Below are 26,009 nucleotides of genomic sequence, written 5' to 3' on the forward strand. Positions count from 1 at the left end.
TACATCAGCAGCTGCTTTAATAGAGATTCATTGTACAGAGAACGTAATGTTTCAATCTATCCTAAATACTGTGACTAGTTCTAAGGCGGCCACATCTGGTCACGGACTCAATGAATGAGCGACGATTCCCGGGCTGCAGGGAGTCTTTCTTCCACTGCGGGCTGGAGCCTGTTGAACGGTTCCGGCTGTCTTAACTTCTCACTATGCAGAGCGGAGTAAAATCAAAGACAAGTAGGGTTAGTGCCCAATCATTAATCTGGATTATCCAGTGTGAAGGGTCTACAGCCCACGCAGGAGGAACCTAAGAACAGAAGAAATAGGAGCAGGAGTCGGCCATTCGGCCCTTCGAGCCTGCTCCGCCATTCAATGAGATCATGGCTGATCTTCTGCCTCAACTCCATTCACCGGCCCTATCGCCATATCCCTTGATGCCCTTACTAGTCAGAAATCTATCGACTTCTGTTTTGAATATACCCAATGGCTGAGCCTCCACAGCCCTCTGGGGTAGAGAATTCCAAAGATTCACCACCCTCTGAGTGAAGAAATTTCTTCTCATCACACTCCTGAATGGCCGACCCTTTATCCTGAGGCTGTGGCCCCTGGTTCTAGACTCCCAGCCAAGGGAAACGTTCTCCCAGCATCCACCCTATCAAGACCTGTAATAATTTTTTATGCTTCAATGAGATCCCCTCTCATTCTTCTGAATTCAAGAGAATACAGGTCTAGTTTACTCAATCTCTTCTCATACGACAGTCCCGCCATCCCAGGAATCAATCTCGTGAACCTTCGTTGCACTCTCTCTATGGCAAGTATATCCTTCCTTAGGTAAGGAGACCAAAATTGTACACAGTACTCCAGGTGTGGCCTCACCAAGGCCCTATATAATTGGAGTAAGACTTCTTTACTCCTGTACTCAAATCCTCTTGTAATGAAGGCCAGCATACCATTTGCCTTCCTAATGGCTTGCTGCACCTGCACATTCACTTTCAGTGACTCATGTACAAGGACACCCAGGTCCCTGTGAGCATCTGCATTCCCCAATCTTTCACCATTTAGGAAATACTCTGCCTTTCTGTTTTTTCTAGAAAGGATGATCCAGCTCTCTGCAACATCTCAAGCTCTTCCTCGCCATTGGCGCTTGGAGTGCAGTCTCTGTGCAACCATATCCGCCAATCTGTGCACAGCAAGATCCAACAACCAGTAAATGAGCTGATTAACCTTTTCATCTCTTTCAGATATTGGTTGGAGGCAGAATATTGGCAAGGCCACCGGGGAGAATTCTCCTGCTCGTCCCGCATTAGTGACCATGGGAACTTTTACATCCAGCTGCGATTTAATGTCTCATCCAAAAGATGGCAGTGCAGCGCTCCCTCAGATTGAGCAGGTTGGGCCTATACTCTCGGCAGTTTAGAAGAATGAGAGGTGATCTCATTGAAACATACAAGATTCTGGGGGGGATTGACAGGCTGAGAGGTTGTTTCCCCTGGCTGGGGAGTCTGGAACTAGGGGGCATAATCTCAGGATAAGGGGTCGGCATTTTAAGACTGAGATGAGGAGGAATTTCTTCACCCAGAGTTGTGAATATTTGGAATTCTCTACCCCGAAGGACTGTGGTTGCTGAATCATTGAGTATATTCAAGGCTGAAATAGATTTTTAGCTCAAGGGGAATCAAGGGATATGGAGATCGAACGGGAGAACGAAGTTGAGGTTGAAGATCAGCCATGATCTTATTCAAGGGCAGAGCAGGCTCGAGGGTCCCTAGGACCTACTCCTGCTCCTGTTTCTTGTAATGTTCCCACAGTACTGCCGCTCCGACAATGCAGCGCTCCCTCAGTAGTGACCCTCCGACAATGCAGCGCTCCCTCAGTAGTGACCCTCCGACAGTGCAGCGCTCCCTCAGTACTGCCCCTCTGACAGGGCAGCACTCCCTCAGTACTGCCCCTCCGACAGTGCAGCGCTCCCTCAGTACTGCTCCTCCGACAGTGCGGTGCTCCCTCAGTACTGCCCCTCCGACAGTGCAGCGCTCCCTCAGTACTGACCCTCCAACAGTGCAGCGCTCCCTCAGTACTGACGCTCCGACAGTGCAGCGCTCCCTCAGTACTGCCCCTCCGATGGTTCTGCGCTCCCTCAGTACTGTCCCTCCGACAGTGCAGCGCTCCCTCAGTATTACCCCTCTGACAGTGAAGCACTCCCTCAGTACTGCCCCTCCGACAGTGCAGCGCTCCCTCAGTACTGCTCCTCCGACAGTGCGGTGCTCCCTCAGTACTGCCCCTCCGACAGTGCAGCGCTCCCGCAGTGATGCCCCTCCGACAGAGCAGCACTGCCTCAGTACTGCCCCTCCGACAGTGCAGCACTCCCTCAGTACTGCCCCTCTGACAGTGCAGCGCTCCCTCAGTACTGCCCCTCTGACAGTGCAGCGCTCCCTCAGTAGTGACCCTCCGACAATGCAGCGCTCCCTCAGTAGTGACCCTCCGACAGTGCAGCGCTCCCTCAGTACTGCCCCTCCGACAGTGCAGCGCTCCCTCAGTACTGCCCCTCCGACAGTGCAGCACTCCCTCAGTACTGCCCCTCCGACAGTGCGGCACTCCCTCAGTACTGCCCCTCCGACAGTGTGGCACTCCCTCAGTACTGCCCTTCCGACAGTGCGGCACTCCCTCAGTACTGCCCCTCTGACAGTGCAGCGCTCCCTCAGTACTGCTCCGACAGTGCGGTGCTCCCTCAGTACTGCCCCTCCGACAGTGCGGCGCTCCCTCAGTACTGCCCCTCCGATGGTTCTGCGCTCCCTCAGTACTGTCCCTCCGACATGCAGAGCTCTCTCAGTACTGCCCCTCGGACAGTGCAGCGCTCCCTCAGTACTGCCCCTCCGACAGTGTGGCGCTCCCTCAGTACTGCCCCTCCGACAGTGCAGCGCTCCCTCAGTACTGCCCCTCCGACAGAGCAGCGCTGCCTCAGTACTGCCCCTCCGACAGTGCAGCACTCCCTTTAGTACTGCCCCTCTGACAGTGTGGTGATCCCTCAGTACTGACCCTCCGACAGTGCAGCGCTCCCTCAGTACTGCCCCTCCGACAGTGCAGCACTCCCTCAGTACTGCCCCTCCGACAGTGCAGCACTCCCTCAGTACTGCCCCTCCGACAGTGCAGCGCTCCCTCAGGACTGCCCCTCCGACAGTGCGGTGCTCCCTTAGTACTGCCCGTCCAACAGTGCAGCCCTCCCTCACTGCTGCCCCTCCCACAGAGCGGCGCTCCCTCAGTGCTGCCCTGCTGACAGTGCAGCGCTCCCTCAGTACTGACCCTCCGACAGTGCGGCGCTCCCTCAGTACTGACCCTCCGACGGTGCAGCACTCCCTCATTTCTGCCCCTCCGACAGTGCAGCGCCCCCTCAGTACTGCCCCTCCGACAGTGCAGCGCCCCCTCAGTACTGCCCCTCCGACAGTGCAGTGCTCCCTCAGTACTGCCCCTCTAACAGAGTGACGCTCCCTCAGTACTGCCCCTCCGACAGTGCAGCGCTCCCTCAGTACTGCCCCTCCGACAGTGCAGCGCTCCCTCAGTACTGTCCCTCCGACAGTGCAGTGCCCCCTCAGTACTGCCCCTCTGACAGTGCAGCGCTCCCTCAGTACTGCCCCTCCGACAGTGCAGCGCCCCCTCAGTACTGCCCCTCCGACAGTGCAGCGCCCCCTCAGTACTGCCCCTCCGACAGTGCAGCGCTCCCTCAGTACTGCCCCTCCGACAGTGCAGCGCTCCCTCATTACTGCCCCTCCGACAGTGCAGCACTCGCTCAGTACTGACCCTCTGACAGTGCAGCGCTCCCTCAGTACTGCCCCTCCGACAGTGCGGCGCTCCCTCAGGACTGTACCTCCGACAGTGCAGCGCTCTCTCAGTACTGTACCTCCGACACTGCGGCACTCCCTCAGTACTGACCCACCGACAGTGCAGTGCCCACTCAGTACTGCCCCTCCGACAGTGCAGTGCTCCCTCAGTGCTGCCCCTCCGACAGTGCAGTGCTCCCTCAGGACTGCCCCTCCGACAGTGCAGCGCTCCCTCAGTACTGCCCCTCCGACAATGCAGTGCTCCCTCAGTACTGCCCCTCCGACAGTGTAGCATTCCCTCAGTATGGCCCCTCCGACAGTCAGCGCTCCCTCAGTTCTGCCACTCCGACAGTGCAGCGCCCCCTCAGTACTGCCCCTCCGACAGTGCAGCGCCCCCTCAGTACTGCCCCTCCGACAGTGCAACGTTCCCTCAGTACTGCCCCACCGACAGTGCAGCGCTCCCTCAGTACTGCCCCTCCGACAGTGCAGCGCTCCCTCGGTACTGTCCCTCCGACAGTGCAGCGCTCCCTCAGTACTGCCTCTCCGACAGTGCAGCGCTCCCTCAGTACTGTCCCTCTGACAGTGCAGCGCTCCCTCAGTACTGTCCCTCTGACAGTGTGGCACTCCCTCAGTACTGCGCCTCTGACAGTGCGGTGCTCCCTTAGTACTGCCCCTCCGACAGTGCGGCGCTCCATCAGTACTGTCCCTCCGATGGTTCTGCGCTCCCTCAATACTGCCTCTCCGACAGTGCGACGCTCCCGCAGTACTGCCCCTCCGACGGTGCAGTGCACCCTCAGTACTGACCCTCCGACAGTGCAGCGCTCCCTCAATACTGTCCCTCTGACAATGCGGCGCTCCCTCAGTACTGTCCCTCCGACAGTGCGGCGCTCCCTCAGTACTGCCCCTCCGACAGTGCGGCACTCCCTCAGTAATGCGCCTCTGACAATGCGCCGCTCCCTCAGTACTGCCCCTCCGACAGTGCGGTGCTCCCTCAGTACTGCCCCTCCAACAGTGCAGCGCTCCCTCAGTACTGCCCCTCCGACAGTGCGGTGCTCCCTTAGTACTGCCCGTCCAACAGTGCAGCCCTCCCTCAGTGCTGCCCCTCCGACAGTGCAGCGGTCCCTCAGTACTGACCCTCCGACAATGCAGCGCCCCCTCAGTACTGCCCCTCCGACAGTGCAGTGCTCCCTCAGTACTGCCCCTCTAACAGAGTGACGCTCCCTCAGTACTGCCCCTCCGACAGTGCAGCGCTCCCTCAGTACTGCCCCTCCGACAGTGCAGCGCTCCCTCAGTACTGTCCCTCCGACAGTGCAGTGCCCCCTCAGTACTGCCCCTCTGACAGTGCAGCGCTCCCTCAGTACTGCCCCTCCGACAGTGCAGCACTCGCTCAGTACTGACCCTCTGACAGTGCAGCGCTCCCTTAGTACTGCCCATCCGACAGTGCGGCGCTCCCTCAGTACTGCCCCTCCGACAGTGCAGCGCTCTCTCAGTACTGACCCTCCAACAGTGCAGCTCTCCCTCAGTACTGTACCTCCGACACTGCGGCACTCCCTCAGTACTGACCCACCGACAGTGCAGTGCCCACTCAGTACTGCCCCTCCGACAGTGCAGTGCTCCCTCAGTGCTGCCCCTCCGACAGTGCAGTGCTCCCTCAGGACTGCCCCTCCGACAGTGCAGCGCCCCCTCGGTACTGCCCCACCGACAGTGCAGCGCTCCCTCAATACTACCCCTCCGACAGTGCAGCGCTCCCTCTGTACTGTCCCTCTGACAGTGCAGCGCTCCCTCTGTACTGCCCCACCGACAGTGCAGCGCTCCCTCAATACTACCCCTCCGACAGTGCAGCGCTCCCTCAGTACTGCCCCTCCGACAGTGCTGCCCTCCCTCAGTACTGCCCCTCCGACAGTGCGGCGCTCCCTCAGTACTGCGCCTCTGACAGTGCGGTGCTCCCTCAGTACTGCCCCTCCGACAGTGCGGCGCTCCATCAGTACTGTCCCTCCGATGGTTCTGCGCTCCCTCAGTACTGCCCCTCCGACAGTGCGGCGCTCCCTCAGTACTGCCCCTCCGACAGTGCGGCGCTCCCGCAGTACTGCCCCTCCGACGGTGCAGCGCTCCCTCAGTACTGCCCCTCCGACAGTGCAGCGCTCCCTCAGTAATGCGCCTCTGACAATGCGCCGCTCCCTCAGTACTGCCCCTCCGACAGTGCGGCGCTCCCTCAGTACTGCCCCTCCGACAGTGCAGCGCTCCCTCAGTACTGCCCCTCCAACAATGCGGTGCTCCCTTAGTACTGCCCGTCCAACAGTGCAGCCCTCCCTCAGTGCTGCCCCTCCGACAGAGCGGCGCTCCCTCAGTACTGACCCTCCGACAATGCAGCGCCCCCTCAGTACTGCCCCTCCGACAATGCAGCGCCCCCTCAGTACTGCCCCTCCGACAGTGCAGCGCTCCCTCAGTACTGCACCTCCGACAGTGCAGCTCTCACTTAGTACTGCCCCTCCGACGGTGCAGCACTCCCTCATTTCTGCCCCTCCGACAGTGCAGCGCTCCCTAAGTACTGCCCCTCTGACAGTGCGGCGCTCCCTCAGTAATGTACCTCCGACATGCAGCACTCCCTCAGTACTGTACCTCCGACACTGCGGCACTCCCTCAGTACTGCCCCTCCGACAGTGCAGCGTTCCCTCAGTACTGCCCCACCGACAGTGCAGCGCTCCCTCAATACTGCCCCTCCGACAGTGCAGCGCTCCCTCTGTACTGTCCCTCTGACAGTGCAGCGCTCCCTCAGTACTGCCCCTCCGACAGTGCAGCGCTCCCTCAGTACTGCCCCTCCGACAGTGCAGCGCTCCCTCAGTACTGCCCCTCCGACAGTGCGGTGCTCCCTCAGTACCGCCCCTCCGACACTGCGGCGCTCCCTCAGTACTGTACCTCCGACACTGCGGCACTCCCTCAGTACTGACTCACCGACAGTGCAGTGCCCCCTCAGTACTGCCCCTCCGACAGTGCAGCGCTCCCTCAGGACTGCCCCTCCGACAGTGCCGTGCTCCCTCAGGACTGCCCCTCCGACAATGCAGTGCTCCCTCAGTACTGCCCCTCCGACAGTGCAGCGTTCCCTCAGTACTGCCGCTCCGACAGTGTAGCATTCCCTCAGTATGGCCCCTCCGACAGTCTGCGCTCCCTCAGTTCTGCCCCTCCGACAGTGCTGCGCCCCCTCAGTACTGCCCCTCCGACAGTGCTGCGCCCCCTCAGTACTGCCCCTCCGACAGTGCAGCGTTCCCTCAGTACTGTCCCTCCGACAGTGCGGCGCTCCCTCAGTACTGTCCCTCCGACAGTGCGGCGCTCCCTCAGTACTGTCCCTCCAACAGTGCAGCGCTCGCTCAGTACTGCCCCTCCAATAATGCACAGCTTCCTCAGTACTGCCCCTCCGATAGTACAGCGCTCCCTCAGTACTGCCCCTCCGATGGTTCTGCGCTCCCTCAGTACTGCCCCTCCGACAGTGCAGCACTCCCTCAGTACTGCCCCTCCGACAGTGCAGCGCTCCCTCAGTACTGCACCTCCGACAGTGCAGCGCTCCCTCAGTACTGCCCATCCGACAGTGCGGCGCTCCCTCAGTACTGCCCCTCCGACAGTGCAGTGCTCCTTCAGTACTGAACCTCTGAAAGTGCAGCTTTCCCTCAGTTCTGCCCCTCCGACAGTGCAGCGCTCCCTAGCTACTGACCCTCCGACAGTGCAGCGCTCCCTCAGTACTGTCCCTCCGACAACGCGGCGCTCCCTCAGTAATGCGCCTCTGACAATGCGGCGCTCCCTCAGTACTGCATCACCGACAGTGCAGCGCTCCCTCAGTACTGTCCCTCCGACAGTGCGGCGCTCCCTCAGTACTGTCCCTCCGACAGTGCGGCGCTCCCTCAGTACTGTCCCTCCGACAGTGCAGCGCTCGCTCAGTACTGCCCCTCCAATAATGCACAGCTCCCTCAGTACTGCCCCTCCGATAGTGCAGCGCTCCCTCGGTACTGCCCCTCCGATGGTTCTGCGCTCCCTCAGTACTGCCCCTCCGACAGTGCAGCGCTCCCTCAGTGCTGACCCTCCGACAGTGCAGCGCTCCCTCAGTACTGCCCCTCCGACAGTGCAGCGCTCCCTCAGTACTGCCCCTCCGACAGAGCAGCGCTGCCTCAGTACTGCCCCTCCGACAGTGCAGCACTCCCTTTAGTACTGCCCCTCCGACAGTGCAGCGCTCCCTCAGTACTGCACATCCGACAGTGCAGCTCTCACTCAGTACTGCCCCTCCGACGGTGCAGCACTCCCTCAGTACTGCCCCTCCGACAGTGCAGCACTCCCTCAGTACTGCACATCCGACAGTGCAGCTCTCACTCAGTACTGCCCCTCCGACGGTGCAGCACTCCCTCAGTACTGCCCCTCCGACAGTGCAGCACTCCCTCAGTACTGACCCACCGACAGTGCAGTGCCCCCTCAGTACTGCCCCTCTGACAGTGCAGCGCTCCTTCAGTACTGCCCCTCCGACAGTGCAGTGCTCCCTCAGTACTGCCCCTCCGACAGTGCAGTGCTCCCTCAGTGCTGCCTCTCCGACAGTGCAGTGCTCCCTCAGGGCTGCCCCTCCGACAGTGCAGCGCTCCCTCAGGACTGTCCCTCCGACAATGCAGTGCTCCCTCAGTACTGCCCCTCCGACAGTGTGGCGCTCCCTCAGTACTGCCCCTCCGACAATGCGGCGCTCCCTCAGTGCGGCCCCTCCGACAGTGTGGCGCTCCCTCGGTACTGCCCCTCCGACAGTCTGCGCTCCCTCAGTACTGCCCCTCCGACAGTGCAACGTTCCCTCAGTACTGCCCCTCCGACAGTCTGCGCTCCCTCAGTACTGCCCCTCCGACAGTGCAACGTTCCCTCAGTACTGCCCCACCGACAGCGCAGCGCTCCCTCAGTACTGCCCCTCCGACAGTGCAGCGCTCCCTCGGTACTGTCCCTCCGACAGTGCAGCGCTCCCTCAGTACTGCCTCTCCGACAGTGCAGCGCTCCCTCAGTACTGTCCCTCTGACAGTGCAGCGCTCCCTCAGTACTGTCCCTCTGACAGTGTGGCACTCCCTCAGTACTGCGCCTCTGACAGTGCGGTGCTCCCTTAGTACTGCCCCTCCGACAGTGCGGCGCTCCATCAGTACTGTCCCTCCGATGGTTCTGCGCTCCCTCAATACTGCCTCTCCGACAGTGCGACGCTCCCGCAGTACTGCCCCTCCGACGGTGCAGCGCACCCTCAGTACTGCCGCTCCGAAAGTGCAGCTTTCCTTCAGTTCTGCCCCTCCGACAGTGCAGCGCTCCCTCAGTACTGCCCCTCCGACAGTGCAGCGCTCCCTCAGTACTGACCCTCCGACAGTGCAGCGCTCCCTCAATACTGTCCCTCCGACAGTGCGGCACTCCCTCAGTAATGCGCCTCTGACAATGCGCCGCTCCCTCAGTACTGCCCCTCCGACAGTGCGGTGCTCCCTCAGTACTGCCCCTCCAACAGTGCAGCGCTCCCTCAGTACTGCCCCTCCGACAGTGCGGTGCTCCCTTAGTACTGCCCGTCCAACAGTGCAGCCCTCCCTCATTGCTGCCCCTCCGACAGTGCAGCGGTCCCTCAGTACTGACCCTCCGACAATGCAGCGCCCCCTCAGTACTGCCCCTCCGACAGTGCAGTGCTCCCTCAGTACTGCCCCTCTAACAGAGTGACGCTCCCTCAGTACTGCCCCTCCGACAGTGCAGCGCTCCCTCAGTACTGCCCCTCCGACAGTGCAGCGCTCCCTCAGTACTGTCCCTCCGACAGTGCAGCGCTCCCTCAGTACTGCCCCTCCGACAGTGCAGTGCTCCCTCAGTACTGCCCCTCCGACATTGCGGCGCTCCCTCAGTACTGCCCCTCTGACAGTGCAGCACTCCCTCAGTACTGCCCCTCCAACAGTGCAGCACTCCCTCAATACTGCCCCTCTGACAGTGCAGCGCTCCCTCTGTACTGTCTCTCCGACAGTGCAGCGTTCCCTCAGTACAGCCCCTCCGACAGTGCAGCGCTCCCTCAGTACTGCGCCTCTGACAGTGCGGCGCGCCCTCAGTACTGCCCCTCCGACAGTGCGGCGCTCCCTCAGTACTGCCCCTCCGACGGTGCAGCGCTCCCTCAGTACTGCCCCTCCGACAGTGCAGTGCTCCTTCAGTACTGAACCTCTGAAAGTGCAGCTTTCCCTCAGTTCTGCCCCTCCGACAGTGCAGCGCTCCCTAGCTACTGACCCTCCGACAGTGCAGCGCTCCCTCAGTACTGTCCCTCCGACAACGCGGCGCTCCCTCAGTACTGTCCCTCCGACAGTGCGGCGCTCCCTCAGTAATGCGCCTCTGACAATGCGGCGCTCCCTCAGTACTGCATCACCGACAGTGCGGCGCTCCCTCAGTACTGCCCCTTCAACAGTGCAGCGCTCCCTCAGTACTGTCCCTCCGACAGTGCGGCGCTCCCTCAGTACTGTCCCTCCGAAAGTGCAGCGCTCGCTCAGTACTGCCCCTCCAATAATGCACAGCTCCCTCAGTACTGCCCTTCCGATAGTGCAGCCCTCCCTCATTGCTGCCCCTCCGACAGTGCAGCGGTCCCTCAGTACTGACCCTCCGACAATGCAGCGCCCCCTCAGTACTGCCCCTCCGACAGTGCAGTGCTCCCTCAGTACTGCCCCTCTAACAGAGTGACGCTCCCTCAGTACTGCCCCTCCGACAGTGCAGCGCTCCCTCAGTACTGCCCCTCCGACAGTGCAGCGCTCCCTCAGTACTGTCCCTCCGACAGTGCAGCGCTCCCTCAGTACTGCCCCTCCGACAGTGCAGTGCTCCCTCAGTACTGCCCCTCCGACAGTGCGGCGCTCCCTCAGTACTGCCCCTCTGACAGTGCAGCACTCCCTCAGTACTGCCCCTCCAACAGTGCAGCACTCCCTCAATACTGCCCCTCTGACAGTGCAGCGCTCCCTCTGTACTGTCTCTCCGACAGTGCAGCGTTCCCTCAGTACAGCCCCTCCGACAGTGCGGCGCGCCCTCAGTACTGCCCCTCCGACAGTGCGGCGCTCCCTCAGTGCTGCCCCTCCGACGGTGCAGCGCTCCCTCAGTACTGCCCCTCCGACAGTGCAGTGCTCCTTCAGTACTGAACCTCTGAAAGTGCAGCTTTCCCTCAGTTCTGCCCCTCCGACAGTGCAGCGCTCCCTAGCTACTGACCCTCCGACAGTGCAGCGCTCCCTCAGTACTGTCCCTCCGACAACGCGGCGCTCCCTCAGTACTGTCCCTCCGACAGTGCGGCGCTCCCTCAGTACTGTCCCTCCGAAAGTGCAGCGCTCGCTCAGTACTGCCCCTCCAATAATGCACAGCTCCCTCAGTACTGCCCCTCCGATAGTGCAGCGCTCCCTCAGTACTGGCCCTCCGATGGTTCTGCGCTCCCTCAGTACTGCCCCTCCGACAGTGCAGCGCTCCCTCAGTGCTGACCCTCCGACAGTGCAGCGCTCCCTCAGTACTGCCCCTCCGACAGTGAAGCGCTCCCTCAGTACTGCCCCTCCGACAGAGCAGCGCTGCCTCAGTACTGTACCTCCGACACTGCGGCACTCCCTCAGTACTGACCCACCGACAGTGCAGTGCCCCCTCAGTACTGCCCCTCTGACAGTGCAGCGCTCCCTCAGTACTGCCCCTCCGACAGTGCAGCACTCGCTCAGTACTGACCCTCTGACAGTGCAGCGCTCCCTTAGTACTGCCCATCCGACAGTGCGGCGCTCCCTCAGTACTGCCCCTCCGACAGTGCAGCGCTCTCTCAGTACTGACCCTCCAACAGTGCAGCTCTCCCTCAGTACTGTACCTCCGACACTGCGGCACTCCCTCAGTACTGACCCACCGACAGTGCAGTGCCCACTCAGTACTGCCCCTCCGACAGTGCAGTGCTCCCTCAGTGCTGCCCCTCCGACAGTGCAGTGCTCCCTCAGGACTGCCCCTCCGACAGTGCAGCGCCCCCTCAGTACTGCCCCACCGACAGTGCAGCGCTCCCTCAATACTACCCCTCCGACAGTGCAGCGCTCCCTCTGTACTGTCCCTCTGACAGTGCAGCGCTCCCTCTGTACTGCCCCACCGACAGTGCAGCGCTCCCTCAATACTACCCCTCCGACAGTGCAGCGCTCCCTCAGTACTGCCCCTCCGACAGTGCTGCCCTCCCTCAGTACTGCCCCTCCGACAGTGCGGCGCTCCCTCAGTACTGCGCCTCTGACAGTGCGGTGCTCCCTCAGTACTGCCCCTCCGACAGTGCGGCGCTCCATCAGTACTGTCCCTCCGATGGTTCTGCGCTCCCTCAGTACTGCCCCTCCGACAGTGCGGCGCTCCCTCAGTACTGCCCCTCCGACAGTGCGGCGCTCCCGCAGTACTGCCCCTCCGACGGTGCAGCGCTCCCTCAGTACTGCCCCTCCGACAGTGCAGCGCTCCCTCAGTAATGCGCCTCTGACAATGCGCCGCTCCCTCAGTACTGCCCCTCCGACAGTGCGGCGCTCCCTCAGTACTGCCCCTCCGACAGTGCAGCGCTCCCTCAGTACTGCCCCTCCAACAATGCGGTGCTCCCTTAGTACTGCCCGTCCAACAGTGCAGCCCTCCCTCAGTGCTGCCCCTCCGACAGAGCGGCGCTCCCTCAGTACTGACCCTCCGACAATGCAGCGCCCCCTCAGTACTGCCCCTCCGACAATGCAGCGCCCCCTCAGTACTGCCCCTCCGACAGTGCAGCGCTCCCTCAGTACTGCACCTCCGACAGTGCAGCTCTCACTTAGTACTGCCTCTCCGACGGTGCAGCACTCCCTCATTTCTGCCCCTCCGATGGTGCAGCGCTCCCTCAGTACTGCCTCTCCGATAGTGCAGCGCTCCCTCAGTACTGACCCTCCGACAGTGCAGCACTCCCTCAGTACTGACCCTCCGACAGTGCAGCGCTCCCTAAGTACTGCCCCTCTGACAGTGCGGCGCTCCCTCAGTACTGTACCTCCGACATGCAGCACTCCCTCAGTACTGTACCTCCGACACTGCGGCACTCCCTCAGTACTGCCCCTGCGACAGTGCAGCGTTCCCTCAGTACTGCCCCACCGACAGTGCAGCGCTCCCTCAATACTGCCCCTCCGACAGTGCAGCGCTCCCTCAGTACTGCCCCTCCGACAGTGCGGTGCTCCCTCAGTACCGCCCCTCCGACACTGCGGCGCTCCCTCAGTACTGTACCTCCGACACTGCGGCACTCCCTCAGTACTGACTCACCGACAGTGCAGTGCCCCCTCAGTACTGCCCCTCCGACAGTGCAGCGCTCCCTCAGGACTGCCCCTCCGACAGTGCCGTGCTCCCTCAGGACTGGCCCTCCGACAATGCAGTGCTCCCTCAGTACTGCCCCTCCGACAGTGCAGCGTTCCCTCAGTACTGCCGCTCCGACAGTGTAGCATTCCCTCAGTATGGCCCCTCCGACAGTCTGCGCTCCCTCAGTTCTGCCCCTCCGACAGTGCTGCGCCCCCTCAGTACTGCCCCTCCGACAGTGCTGCGCCCCCTCAGTACTGCCCCTCCGGCAGTGCAGCACCCCCTCAGTACTGCCCTTCCGACAGTGCAGCGTTCCCTCAGTACTGCCCCTCCGACAGTGCGGCGCTCCCTCAGTACTGTCCCTCCGACAGTGCGGCGCTCCCTCAGTACTGCCCCTCCGACAGTGCGGCGCTCCCTCAGTACTGTCCCTCCGACAGTGCAGCGCTCCCTAGCTACTGACCCTCCGACAGTGCAGCGCTCCCTCAGTACTGTCCCTCCGACAACGCGGCGCTCCCTCAGTAATGCGCCTCTGACAATGCGGCGCTCCCTCAGTACTGCATCACCGACAGTGCAGCGCTCCCTCAGTACTGTCCCTCCGACAGTGCGGCGCTCCCTCAGTACTGTCCCTCCGACAGTGCGGCGCTCCCTCAGTACTGTCCCTCCGACAGTGCAGCGCTCGCTCAGTACTGCCCCTCCAATAATGCACAGCTCCCTCAGTACTGCCCCTCCGATAGTGCAGCGCTCCCTCAGTACTGCCCCTCCGATGGTTCTGCGCTCCCTCAGTACTGCCCCTCCGACAGTGCAGCGCTCCCTCAGTGCTGACCCTCCGACAGTGCAGCGCTCCCTCAGTACTGCCCCTCCGACAGTGCAGCGCTCCCTCAGTACTGCCCCTCCGACAGAGCAGCGCTGCCTCAGTACTGCCCCTCCGACAGTGCAGCACTCCCTTTAGTACTGCCCCTCCGACAGTGCAGCGCTCCCTCAGTACTGCACCTCCGACAGTGCAGCTCTCACTCAGTACTGCCCCTCCGACGGTGCAGCACTCCCTCAGTACTGCCCCTCCGACAGTGCAGTGCTCCCTCAGTACTGCCCCTCCGACAGTGCAGTGCTCCCTCAGTGCTGCCCCTCCGACAGTGCAGCGCTCCCTCAGGACTGTCCCTCCGACAATGCAGTGCTCCCTCAGTACTGCCCCTCCGACAGTGTGGCGCTCCCTCAGTACTGCCCCTCCGACAATGCGGCGCTCCCTCAGTGCGGCCCCTCCGACAGTGTGGCGCTCCCTCGGTACGGCCCCTCCGACAGTGCTGCGCTCCCTCGGTACTGCCCCTCCGACAGTGCAGCACTCCCTCAGTACTGCCCCTATGACACTGCAGCGGTCCCTCAGTACTGCCCCTCCGACAGTGCGGCGCTCCCTCAGTACTGCCCCTCCGACAGTGCGGCGCTCCCTCAGTACTGCCCCTCCGACAGTGCGGCGCTCCCTCAGTACTGCCCCTCCGACAGTGCGGCGCTCCCTCAGTACTGCCCCTCCGACAGTGCGGCGCTCCCTCAGTACTGCCCCTCCGACAGTGCGGCGCTCCCTCAGTACTGCCCCTCCGACAGTGCGGCGCTCCCTCAGTACTGCCCCTCCGACAGTGCGGCGCTCCCTCAGTACAGCCCCTCCGACAGTGCGGCGCTCCCTCAGTACTGCCCCTCCGACAGTGCGGCGCTCCCTCAGTACTGCCCCTCCGACAGTGCGGCGCTCCCTCAGTACTGCCCCTCCGACAGTCTGCGCTCCCTCAGTACTGCCCCTCCGACAGTGCGGCGCTCCCTCAGTACTGCCCCTCCGACAGTGCGGCGCTCCCTCAGTACTGCCTCTCCGACAGTGCGGCGCTCCCTCAGTACTGCCCCTCTGACAGTGCGGCGCTGCCTCAGTACTGCCCCTCCGACAGTGCGGCGCTCCCTCAGTACTGCCCCTCCGACAGTGCAGCACTCTCTCAGTACTGCCCCGCCAATGGTTCTGTGCTCTACGCTGTCAGTGCCCCTTTGTTAGATCCACTCTTGGCTCTCACACTTCCCTCCGGAGTAACAGAGGGACCTCAGCCACTTACTGTCTGACTGCACTTTAGATCGTAGGCCTTGAAACTGTCAACTTGAACATTTCCATAGATGTTGACGGTGTCGATCTTGGAGGCAGATTTTCTGATGTCGAAGGTCAGGATGTGTTCACCATTCACACACGCCTAAAGAAAGCAAACGTGGTCCATGAGCTCAGCTTCTGATCTCGCGGGAGAAAGGGCTGTATTTACGCGACGCCCCTGCCCGTCCCCGCCCGTCCCCACCCCGCCCGGCCCGTCCCCTCCCCCGCCCGTCCCCTCCCCGCCCGTCCCCACCCCGCCCCGCCCGTCCCCGCTCGTCCCCTCCCCGCCGGTCCCCACCCCGCCCGGTCCCCACCCCGCCCGGTCCCCACCCCGCCCGTCCCCTCCCCGCCCGGTCCCCACCCCGCCCGTCCCCTCCCCGCCCGTCCCCTCCCCGCCCGTCCCCACCCCGCCCGTCCCCACCCCGCCCGGTCCCCACCCCGCCCGGTCCCCGCCCGTCCCCACCCCGCCCGTCCCCACCCCGCCCGGTCCCCACCCCGCCCGGTCCCCGCCCGTCCCCACCCCGCCCGTCCCCTCCCCGCCCGGTCCCCACCCCGCCCGGTCCCCACCCCGCCCGGTCCCCACCCCGCCCCGTCCCCACCCCGCCCGTCCCCACCCCGCCCGTCCCCGCCCGCCCGTCCCCGCCCGTCCCCACCCCGCCCGGTCCCCACCCGTCCCGTCCCCTCCCCGCCCGTCCCCTCCCCGCCCGTCCCCTCCCCGCCCGTCCCCTCCCCGCCCGTCCCCTCACCGCCCGTCCCCACCCCGCCCGTCACTACCCCGCCCGGTCCCCACCCCGCCCGGTCCACCACCCCGCCCGGTCCCCCTCCCTCACCGCCCGTGCCCGTCCCCTCCCCGCCCGTCACTACCCCGCCCGGTCCCCACCCCGCCCGGCCCATCCCCTCCCCTCCCCGCCCGTCCCCTCCCCGCCCGTCCCCACCCCGCCCCGCCCGTCCCCTCCCCGCCGGTCCCCTCCCCGCCGGTCCCCACCCCGCCGGTCCCCACCCCGCCTGTCCCCTCCCGTCCCCACCCCGCCCGGTCCCCACACCGCCCGTCCCCTCCCCGCCCGTCCCCACCCCGCCCGTCCCCTCCCCGCCCGTCCCCACCCCGCCCGGTCCCCACCCCGTCCCCACCCCGCCCGGTCCCCACCCCGCCCGTCCCCACCCCGCCCGTCCCCACCCCGCCCGTCCCCTCCCCGCCCGTCCCCTCCCCGCCCGTCACTACCCCGCCCGGTCCCCCACCCCGCCCGGTCCCCCACCCCGCCCGGTCACCACCCCGCCCGGTCACCACCCCGCCCGGTCACCACCTGTCCTGGTCCCCGCCCGGTCCCCACCCCGCCCGTCACCACCCCGCCCCGTCACCACCTGTCCTGGTCCCTGCCCGGTCCCCACCCCGCCCGGTCACCGCCCGGTCCCCGCCCCACCCGTCCCCACCCTGCCCCGCCCATCCCCACCCCGCCCGTCCCCTCCCCGCCCGTCCCCACCCACCCCGCCCGTCCCCACCCCACCCCGCCCCCACCCATCCCAGACGCCACCCTGCCCGGACCCCACCCTGGCCCATTTTACAATTGTTGATCTGAATGAAGATTAAAATCAGACGGGAGTGAAAGGGACGCCTCAGTGGAACACTCCAGCCCGCTCCAGTCCAGTCAGGATCTGTGTCGCTGTATCCCCAGTCCCCCCATTTTAGACTCAATCCAAGAGAACAATTTTAAAAACAAACCCTTGTTTTCTAAAACCTTTCTAACTTTATCAAATCTTAAACTTGCCGGGTGCCAGTCGGAGACTCTACCTGATAGCAATTGTTCCAGATAAAGAAGGTGAGTTTGAAATCCTTCCCTTTGATGCCAAGGTCGCAGCATTTATCTAACATCGGAGCCCATGTATTCCCTTCCTGCGAACTGTAGACCACTTTCTCCTTGTTGCCGTCAAAGCGGACTGCGAACTGGAAGGGAACTGCTTTGGGTTCCTGCCCCTGCTGGAGGTTGATGATAAAACTGAAGAGAGAAACCGATATCGTCAATACCCTGGAACACGAACATCGCCCAGTAATAAAGCAGCATGCGAGAGGAGCTCGGTGTCTACATCAGAGGATCACAGACCCATCACATAGCAGAGGCTCACAGTGCAAGCAAACACCAGGCTCGACATGACACAACTCACAGCCAGAAGGAAAGAGAGACTTGCATCTTTGCACTGCCTTTCACATCCCCTGGGTGCTCCGGTTTCCTCCCACAGTCCAAAGATGTGCGGGTTAGGTTGATTGGCTATGATAAATTGACCCTTAGTGTTAGGGGGGATTAAATACGTGGGGATAGGGTGGGATATGTGTTGGTGTAGGGGTTACGGGGATCGGGTGGGATATGTGTCGGTGCAGGCTCGATGGGCCGAAATGGCCTCTATCTGCACTGTGGGGTTTCTGTGATGACAGCCAATGAAGTACTTAAAATAAAAAAATAAAAAAGTGGTCACTCTTGTAGGAAACGCGGCAGCCAATTTGCACATAGCAAGCTCCCACAAACAGCATTTAAATAAATGACCAGATCATCTGTTTTAGTGATGTTGGTTGAGGGATTAAAAATTGGCCAGAACACAGAAACATAGAAGATAAGAGCAGGAGTAGGCCATTCGGCCCTTCGAGCCTGCTCCGCCATTCAATGAGATCATGGCTGATCATCCAAATTCAGTACCCGGTCCCTGCCTTCTCCCCATACCCCTTGATCCCTTTAGCCTTAAGAAATATATCCAACTCTTTCTTGAATATATTTAATGAACTGGCCTCCACCGCCCTCTGTGGTAGAGAATTCCACAGGTTCACCACTCTCTGGGTGAAGAAATTCCTCCTCATCTCTGTCCTAAATGGCTTACCCCTTATCCTTAGACTGTGACCCCTGGTTCTGGACTCCCCCGCCATCGGGAACATCCTTCCTGCATCTAGTCTGTCCAGTCCTGACACTTGGAAGAACTCCCCAGCTTTTCTTTGTGTAGTGCTGTGGGGTCTTTGATATCCACCAGAGAAGGCAGACTGGGCCTTGGTTTCACGTCTCATCCGAAAGACGGCACCTTTGACAGTACAGCACTCCCTCAGTACTGCCCCTCTGACAGTGCAATGCTCTAAAGTCAGAGCTCCCTGGATGATGAAAGAGATAGAGAGTAAGATGAAGCAGAAAAAGAGCGCGTATGGTGGATGTCAGGACGAGAATACATCTGAGAATCAGGCTGAATATAGAAAGTTCAGAGCAGAAGTGAAAAAGAAAATAAATGGGGCAAAGAGAGGGTATGAGAATAGATTGGCAGCTAACATAAAAGGTAATCCAAAAGTCTTCTATAGGCATATAAATAGTAAGCGGGTAGTAATAGGAGGGATGGGGCCAATTAAGGACCAAAAAGGAGACCTACGCATGGAGGCAGAGGGCATAGCTGAGGTACTAAATGAGTACTTTGCATCTGTCTTCACCAAGGAAGGTATGGGAGGTGCAGGATCTGTGTTCTGTAGAGGTGAAACTGAGGATTTCCAACATTTATTGGAGACAGTGGATCTTTAACTGCACACCTTTGGCCAAGGAACTTGCCATTGGGACTAGGGACTAGGGACTAGGGACAGGGTCACTGGCAAGGCTTGGAAGCTAAGCTAGAGCCAGGCCTGGTTAGTATCCTGGAGGGGTGACCATCAGGGATAGACCAGGTGCAGAAGGTCACGGAAGGAGCCCCGAGGGGGGGCGGTTGGTGAGAAGGTCACGGAAGGAGGAGCGGCTGGTGAGCAGGCCCGGGCGGTGGGCTGAAGATTGTCGGACAGGAGGAATGGTAGAAATGGAATGGTGGCGTGCACAGACGCAGCGGCTTTGCTTCTCCCAGTCATGGGAGCTTGCAAGATCACATTTCGTTGTTCATGTACTTGTGCAATGACAATAAAGTTGAATTATTATTATTATCACAATAAATTATATTGTGCAGAACAAGAGACAGACGTACTGAACACAGCACAGAAGGTGAGAGTGAGGACAGGAAAGACTGGGTGATGGGGAAATGAGCCATACTCAGACACAAATAATGACGCTGGGGCAGTGAGATACTGAGGGATAACAAGACAACTCGTGAGGCACTGAGACCGAGGGATCTTACTGCTCGGCATCTGCTGGAACCTTTCCACACACCACAAGCATCATCTGCTCCTTTAACACAGTCGGGAACTGTTTGGTGAATGGGACAGTCTGGAAAAGAGACAGACAATAAATCTCAGACATCTGGTGAGGGATCGGAACATGGCAACCGACACATGCACAGGCACGCACGCAAACATACAACTGACACACACACTCACACACACAGACTGACACACGCACAGACTGACACACGAAAACACACGCACAGACTGACACACGAAAACACACACACAGACTTGTAGTGATCAATAACATGTCATTCTATAGTGGACACTAGGTGGAGCCGTAGAGCTGTATATAGCTGTATGTATAAGACTACACTACCCAGCCGTATAGATATTAAGACTACATTACCCATGAGGCACTAGGCTACCCACAAGGCAACAGTCAAGATGGCAGCCTGCACACAGGAGCACACATGCTGCATCTCTACAGATACTGTACCTAGAGAACGTGTACTGAATAAATGACTAGCTAGAAGCTAGCTGTGTTCATAATAAGAATGTCTAGTTATTAATGAACATAAGAAGACTGACACATGAAGACACACACACAGACTGACACATGCCCACACGCACAGACTGACACACGAAAACACACACACGGACTGCCACACGCACAGCCACTGAAACACACACACTGACTATCCGACACTGACGCACACACGCGCACGTACAGACACACAAATACTGACATGCGCACACATACACGGCGGTGTGCCGCAACTGCAGCACGTGGAAGTTTGCGGAGAGCATTGTGATCCCGGACAACCACGTTTGCAGTAAGTGCCTGCATCTTGAACTTCAGCTCAGAGTTGTTGAGCTGGAGTCTGAGGTGCCGACATTGCGGGGCATCGTGGAGGGGGAGATTTACCTGGACACTTTGATCCAGGAGGCAGTCACACCCCTTAGGTTAGGTAGTTGTACAGGTCTGGTTAGTGGTCAGGGACAGGAGAGTGTGACTGCAACTCAGGCAGGTGAGGGGACCCCAGGTGCAGTGCTGGAGGAGCCTCAGCCTTTGCCCTTGTCCAACAGGTATGAGGTTCTTGCTGCCTGTGTGGATGAGGGAAAAGCCTGCAGGATGGATGAGCAAGCTGACCATGGCACCATGGTGCAGGAGGCCATTGAAGTGGGGGGAGTGAAAGGGAATGTAGTTGTGGTAGGGGACAGCATAGTCAGGGGGATAGATACTGTTCTCTGCAGCTGCGACCGAGAGTTCTGAAGGTTGTGTTGCCTGCCCGGTGCCAGGGATAAAGACATCTCCTCGCGGCTGGAGAAGAACTTGGAGTGGGAGGGGGAGGATCCAGTTGTCACGGTCTACATAGGAACCAATGACATAGGTGGAACTAGGAATGAGGTTCTGCTGAGGGAGTTTGAGGAGCTAGGATCCAAATTAAAAAGTGGAACCTCAAAGGTAATAATCACTGGATTGTTACCTGAGCCACGTGCAAATTGGCATAGGGACAAACAGATTAGAGGTTTAAATGCGTGGCTCAAACAGTGGTGTGGGAGGAAGGGGTTTCGGTTCATGGGACACTGGCACCAGTACTGGGGAAAGAGGGAGCTGTTCCGTTGGGATGGGCTCCACTTAAACTGGGCTGGAACCAGTGTCCTGGTGAATCGAATAACTAGGGCAGTAGACAAGGCTTTAAACTAATGAAGGGGAGGCGGGAGGATTCAGGAAAGAGTAAATTTAAAAGCAGCGAGAGAAATGTCGAGGCTCGAGAGCAGAGCAGAGTTTGGGGTAAAAATAAGCAGCGTGGGTCAGGAAGGGACAGAGAGAGTAACAGGTAATAAGGCATCAGTGACTAAGGTTACATCAGGGAAAAATAGAAATAAGTCGAAGCTAAAGGCACTATATCTGAATGCATGAAGCATTCGCAACAAAATAGATGAATTAATAGCCCAGGTAGAAATGAACAGGTTTGATCTAATAGTCATTACGGAGACGCGGTTGCAAAGTGACCAAGGTTGGGAACTAAATATTGCAGGATACCTAACTTTTAGAAGAGACAGGCAAAATGGAAAAGGAGGAGGGGTAGCCCTGGTAATAAAGGATGGGATAAAGACAGCAGAGAGAAAGGATCTTAGCTCCGAAAATCAAGAAGTAGAATCAGTTTAGGTGGAGCTAAGAAACAGCAAGGGGCTGAAAACATTGGTGGGATTGTTTATAGGCCCCCAAAACATTAGTTGTACTGTAGGGCAGAGTATAAATCAGGAAATTAGAGGCACATGTGACAAGGGTAATACAGTAATCATGGGGGACTTTAATCTACATATAGACTGGGCAAACCAAATTTGCAGTAATAGTGTGGAGGACGAATTCATGGAATGTATACAAGATAGTTTTCCAGATCAGTATGTTGAGGAACCAACGAGGGAACAGGCTAGTTTCGATCTAGTATTGGACAATGAGAATTAATAACCTTGTAGTAAAGGGGCCTTTAGGGAAGAGTGACCATAATGGGATAAAATTTTATATTGAGTTTGAAAGTGATTTAGTTAAATCTGAAACTCGAGTCTTAAATCTAAACCAAGCAAACTACACAGGTATGAGGGGCGAGTTGGCTAAGGTAGATTGGGAAACTACATTAAAAGGTATGATGGTAGACAAGCAATGGCTAGCATTTAAAGAATTAATACATAATTTACAACAAATATACAATCCTTTAAGGCACAAAAACCCCACAGGAAAAGTGGTCCAACCGTGGCTAACAAGAGAAGTTAAAGATGGTATTAGATCAAAGGAAGAGGCTTATAATGTTGCCAAAAAATGTAGTAAGCCTGAGGATTGGGAGGATTTTAGAATTCAGCAAAGGAGGACCAAGAAATTGATAGAGAAAGGGAAAATAGAATGAGAGTAAACTAGCGAGAGACATAAAAACAGATTGTAAAAGCTTCTGTATGTATGCAAAAAGGAAAAGATTAGCAAAAGTAAATGTGGGTCACTTACAGGCTGAGACAGGAGAAATTATAATGGGGAATAAGGAAATGGCAGAGAAATTAAACAAATATTTTGTGTCTGTCTTCATGGAAGAAGACGCAAAAAACTGGTATGTTGGCCTTTATTACAAGAGGATTTGAGTTTAAGAGTAAAGTCGTCTTACTGCAATTATATAGGGCCCTGGTGAGACCACAGCTGGAGTATTGTGGATAGTTCTGGTCTCCTTACCTAAGGAAGGATACACTTGCCACAGAGGGAGTGCAACGAAGGTTCACCAGACTGGTTCCTGGGATGGAGGGATTGTCCTATGAGGAGAGATTGAGTAGACTAGGCCTAAGGGCCTAGAAATTCAGTCGGCTGCGCCACCAGTTTGTGCCCAAAGAGGGCACTCAGTGGCTTTAGCGCCACTGGCCACACCTCCCGCGATATTTAGCGGGGCGCTAATGGCGGCGTTAGCCTGTAGCGCTGCGCCGCCACCGATGACGTCATCGGTGTGCGCAGCGCCCCGCTCCCGCCCCGATGACCATATTTGGTCGCGCCCGCCTCTTTAACGCCGGTCGCAAATCGCGACCGGTTCACAGGGCCTACCTGTGGCGGTAGTGGCGCTAGTTAAGGTGGAGGTGGGGGGCGCCCGCCCCGCACCTCCGTCCCCAGCCTCCTAAACCCCCCCCCCCCGCGGCATTGCCAGCTGTTTCCCGAGAGCCTGGCACTTCTCCTTGGTGCCGGGCTCATTTGCCGGCACTCGCGAGTGGGGATCGCGCTGTTGCAGGCACCTCCCCCTTAACAGTGGGAGGAAGGCCTGCAGTACCGCAGCGTGCCATGCCGCAGCGGGTGGCGCTGCGGTCCTTAGCGCAGCGATATTCAGGGTGAGCGCCCCAAGCGGGGCGCGGGGAGCCTCGAGTAGCGGCCCGCTTCCGCTTGGGGCGCAGAAACTGAATATCGGGATGGCGCAAGTGGCTCCCCAAATGGCGCCCAACTGAATTTTTAGCCCATATTCTCTAGAGTTTAGAAGAATGAGAGGTGATCTCATTGAAACGTACAAAATTGGCACAGGGCTTGACAGGGTAGATGCAGGGAGGATGTTTCCCCCAGGCTGGGGAGTCTAGAACCAGGGGTCACAGTCTCAGAATAAGGGGTCGGCCATTTAGGACTGAGATGAGGAGAAATTTCTTCACTCAAGGGCGGTGAATCTTTGGAATTCTCTACCCAGAGGGCTGTGGAGGCTCAGTCGTTGAGCCTATTCAAGACAGAGATCGATAGAGTTTTGGATATTAATGGAACCAAGGGATATGGGGATAGTGCAGGAAAGTGGAGATGAGGTAGAAGATCAGCCATGACCTTATTGAATGGCGGAGCAGGCTCGAGGGGCCGAATGGCTGACTCCTGCTCCTATTTCTTATGTTTTTACACTGACGCACACACACACACTGACACTATCACACACTGACGTACACACACACTGACACTATCACACACTGACGTACACACACACTGACACTATCACACACTGACGTACACACACACTGACACTATCACACACACACTGACACTATCACACACTGACGTACACACACACTGACACTATCACACACACTGACACTATCACACACTGACGTACACACACACTGACACTATCACACACTGACGTACACACACACTGACACTATCACACACTGACGTACACACACACTGACACTATCACACACTGACGTACACACACACTGACGTACACACACACTGACACTATCACACACTGACACTATCACACACTGACGTACACACACACTGACACTATCACACACTGACACTATCACACACTGACGTACACACACACTGACACTATCACACACTGACACTATCACACACTGACGTACACACACACTGACACTATCACACACACTGACACTATCACACACACTGACACTATCACACACTGACGTACACACACACTGACACTATCACACACTGACACTATCACACACTGACGTACACACACACTGACACTATCACACACTGACGTACACACATACTGACACTATCACACACTGACACTATCACACACTGACGTACACACACACTGACACTATCACACACTGACACTATCACACACTGACGTACACACACACTGACACTATCACACACTGACACTATCACACACTGACGTACACACACACTGACACTATCACACACTGACACTATCACATACTGACGTACACACACACTGAAACTATCACACACTGACACTATCACACACTGACGTACACACACACTGCCACTATCACACACTGATGCACACACACACTGACACTATCACACACTGACGTACACACACACTGCCACTATCACACACTGATGCACACACACACTGACACTATCACACACTGACGTACACACACACTGACACTATCACACACTGACATACACAAACACTGACGCACACACACACACTGACACTATCACACACTGACGTACACACACACTGACACTATCACACACTGACGTACACACACACTGACACTATCACACACTGATGCACACACACACTGACACTATCACACACTGACATACACAAACACTGACGCACACACACACACTGACACTATCACACACTGACGTACACACACACTGACACTATCATACACTGACGTACACACACACTGACACTATCACACACTGATGCACACACACACTGACACTATCACACACTGACGTACACACACACTGACACTATCACACACTGACACTATCACACACACTGCCACTATCACACACTGATGCACACACACACTGACACTATCACACACTGACGCACACACACACTGACACTATCACACACTGACACTATCACACACTGACACACACACACTGCCACTATCACACACTGCCACTATCACACACTGACACTATCACACACTGACATTATCACACACACTGACACTATCACACACTGACGTACACACTGACACTATCACACACTGATGCACACACACACTGACACTATCACACACTGACGCACACACACACTGACACTATCACACACTGACGCACACACACACTGACACTATCACACACTGACGCACACACACACTGACACTATCACACACTGACACACACACAGATGCACTAACACACACTGACACACACACAGCTGCACTAACACACCCCTCCACCCACCTTCTCTACCCTCCCAATCGCCCTGCCACTTCCAGTCCACCCACTGCCCAACGGGTTTATCACAGGAACAGCTGCTGTAAAACATTCCATTACTCATTCCCGTTAACTGAGGAACTCACACTTTTAGTTCTTATTTATTGAAAGTTGGATGGAGTGAATTGGAGAGATCTATCAGAGATTGTGGTTAGTTTTTGCAGTGAGCTAGATAGAATAATATTAATGTCCCATTCTCGTGATGCTGAGTTCTGGTTTCAAATTCGGAGAGTAGCAGGACTCACAAGCCCTTCTCCCCCTCCCTGTCCAGTCACTGCCAAACAGATCTTTAGATCTCACATTCCTTAAATAAGAGTTAGTGATCTACAGACACACGTTCCACCTGCAGAAGACATGTTACTTACCGGAGTCCAGTTCCACAGTGGTTGGATCGACATTTCTTCAGTGCTGAGCTTCGCAGATCTGTGAGCAGGAAATGTAGAATGAAGGATAGTGATGCAGGAGTGGCTATTTATCCTTCATTCATGATCCCTCCCCTTTCCT

General features: G+C 58.2%; 1 protein-coding gene across 2 annotated transcripts; it reads right to left on the bottom strand.

Annotated features, from left to right (window-relative positions):
- Nucleotides 1–26,009, bottom strand: LOC147096520 (galectin-8-like). 2 transcript variants are annotated; one of them, XM_085974135.1, is made up of 5 exons: nucleotides 25,871–26,009; nucleotides 19,315–19,403; nucleotides 16,985–17,189; nucleotides 15,170–15,301; nucleotides 1–201 (listed from the first exon to the last, which is right to left on the bottom strand). In XM_085974135.1, the coding sequence occupies exons 1-5, from the start codon at nucleotides 25,901–25,903 to the stop codon at nucleotides 199–201; spliced, it is 462 nt and encodes a 153-aa protein (XP_085830261.1). In that variant the 5' UTR covers nucleotides 25,904–26,009; the 3' UTR covers nucleotides 1–198. The 2 variants fall into 2 exon arrangements, with proteins under 2 accessions (XP_085830261.1, XP_085830260.1); XM_085974134.1 differs by lacking the exon at nucleotides 1–201 and having other exon boundaries at nucleotides 15,158–15,301.

Source organism: Somniosus microcephalus, unplaced genomic scaffold (assembly GCF_052327205.1).
Source record: "Somniosus microcephalus isolate GS21.2 unplaced genomic scaffold, FLI_Smic_1.0 unresolved_chr1, whole genome shotgun sequence".
NCBI classification, from domain to species: Eukaryota; Metazoa; Chordata; class Chondrichthyes; order Squaliformes; family Somniosidae; genus Somniosus; species Somniosus microcephalus.

Excerpts from the sequence above, each read along its gene's own strand:
- LOC147096520 (XM_085974134.1), bottom strand. The coding sequence starts at position 25,903 with ATGTCGATCCAACCACTGTGGAACTGGACTCCG. Across the intron at positions 19,404-25,870 it reads CACTGTGGAACTGGACTCCG|ACTGTCCCATTCACCAAACA; the intron begins GTAAGTAACATG and ends TCTCTTTTCCAG. Across the intron at positions 15,302-16,984 it reads TCTGGAACAATTGCTATCAG|GCGTGTGTGAATGGTGAACA; the intron begins GTAGAGTCTCCG and ends TGCTTTCTTTAG.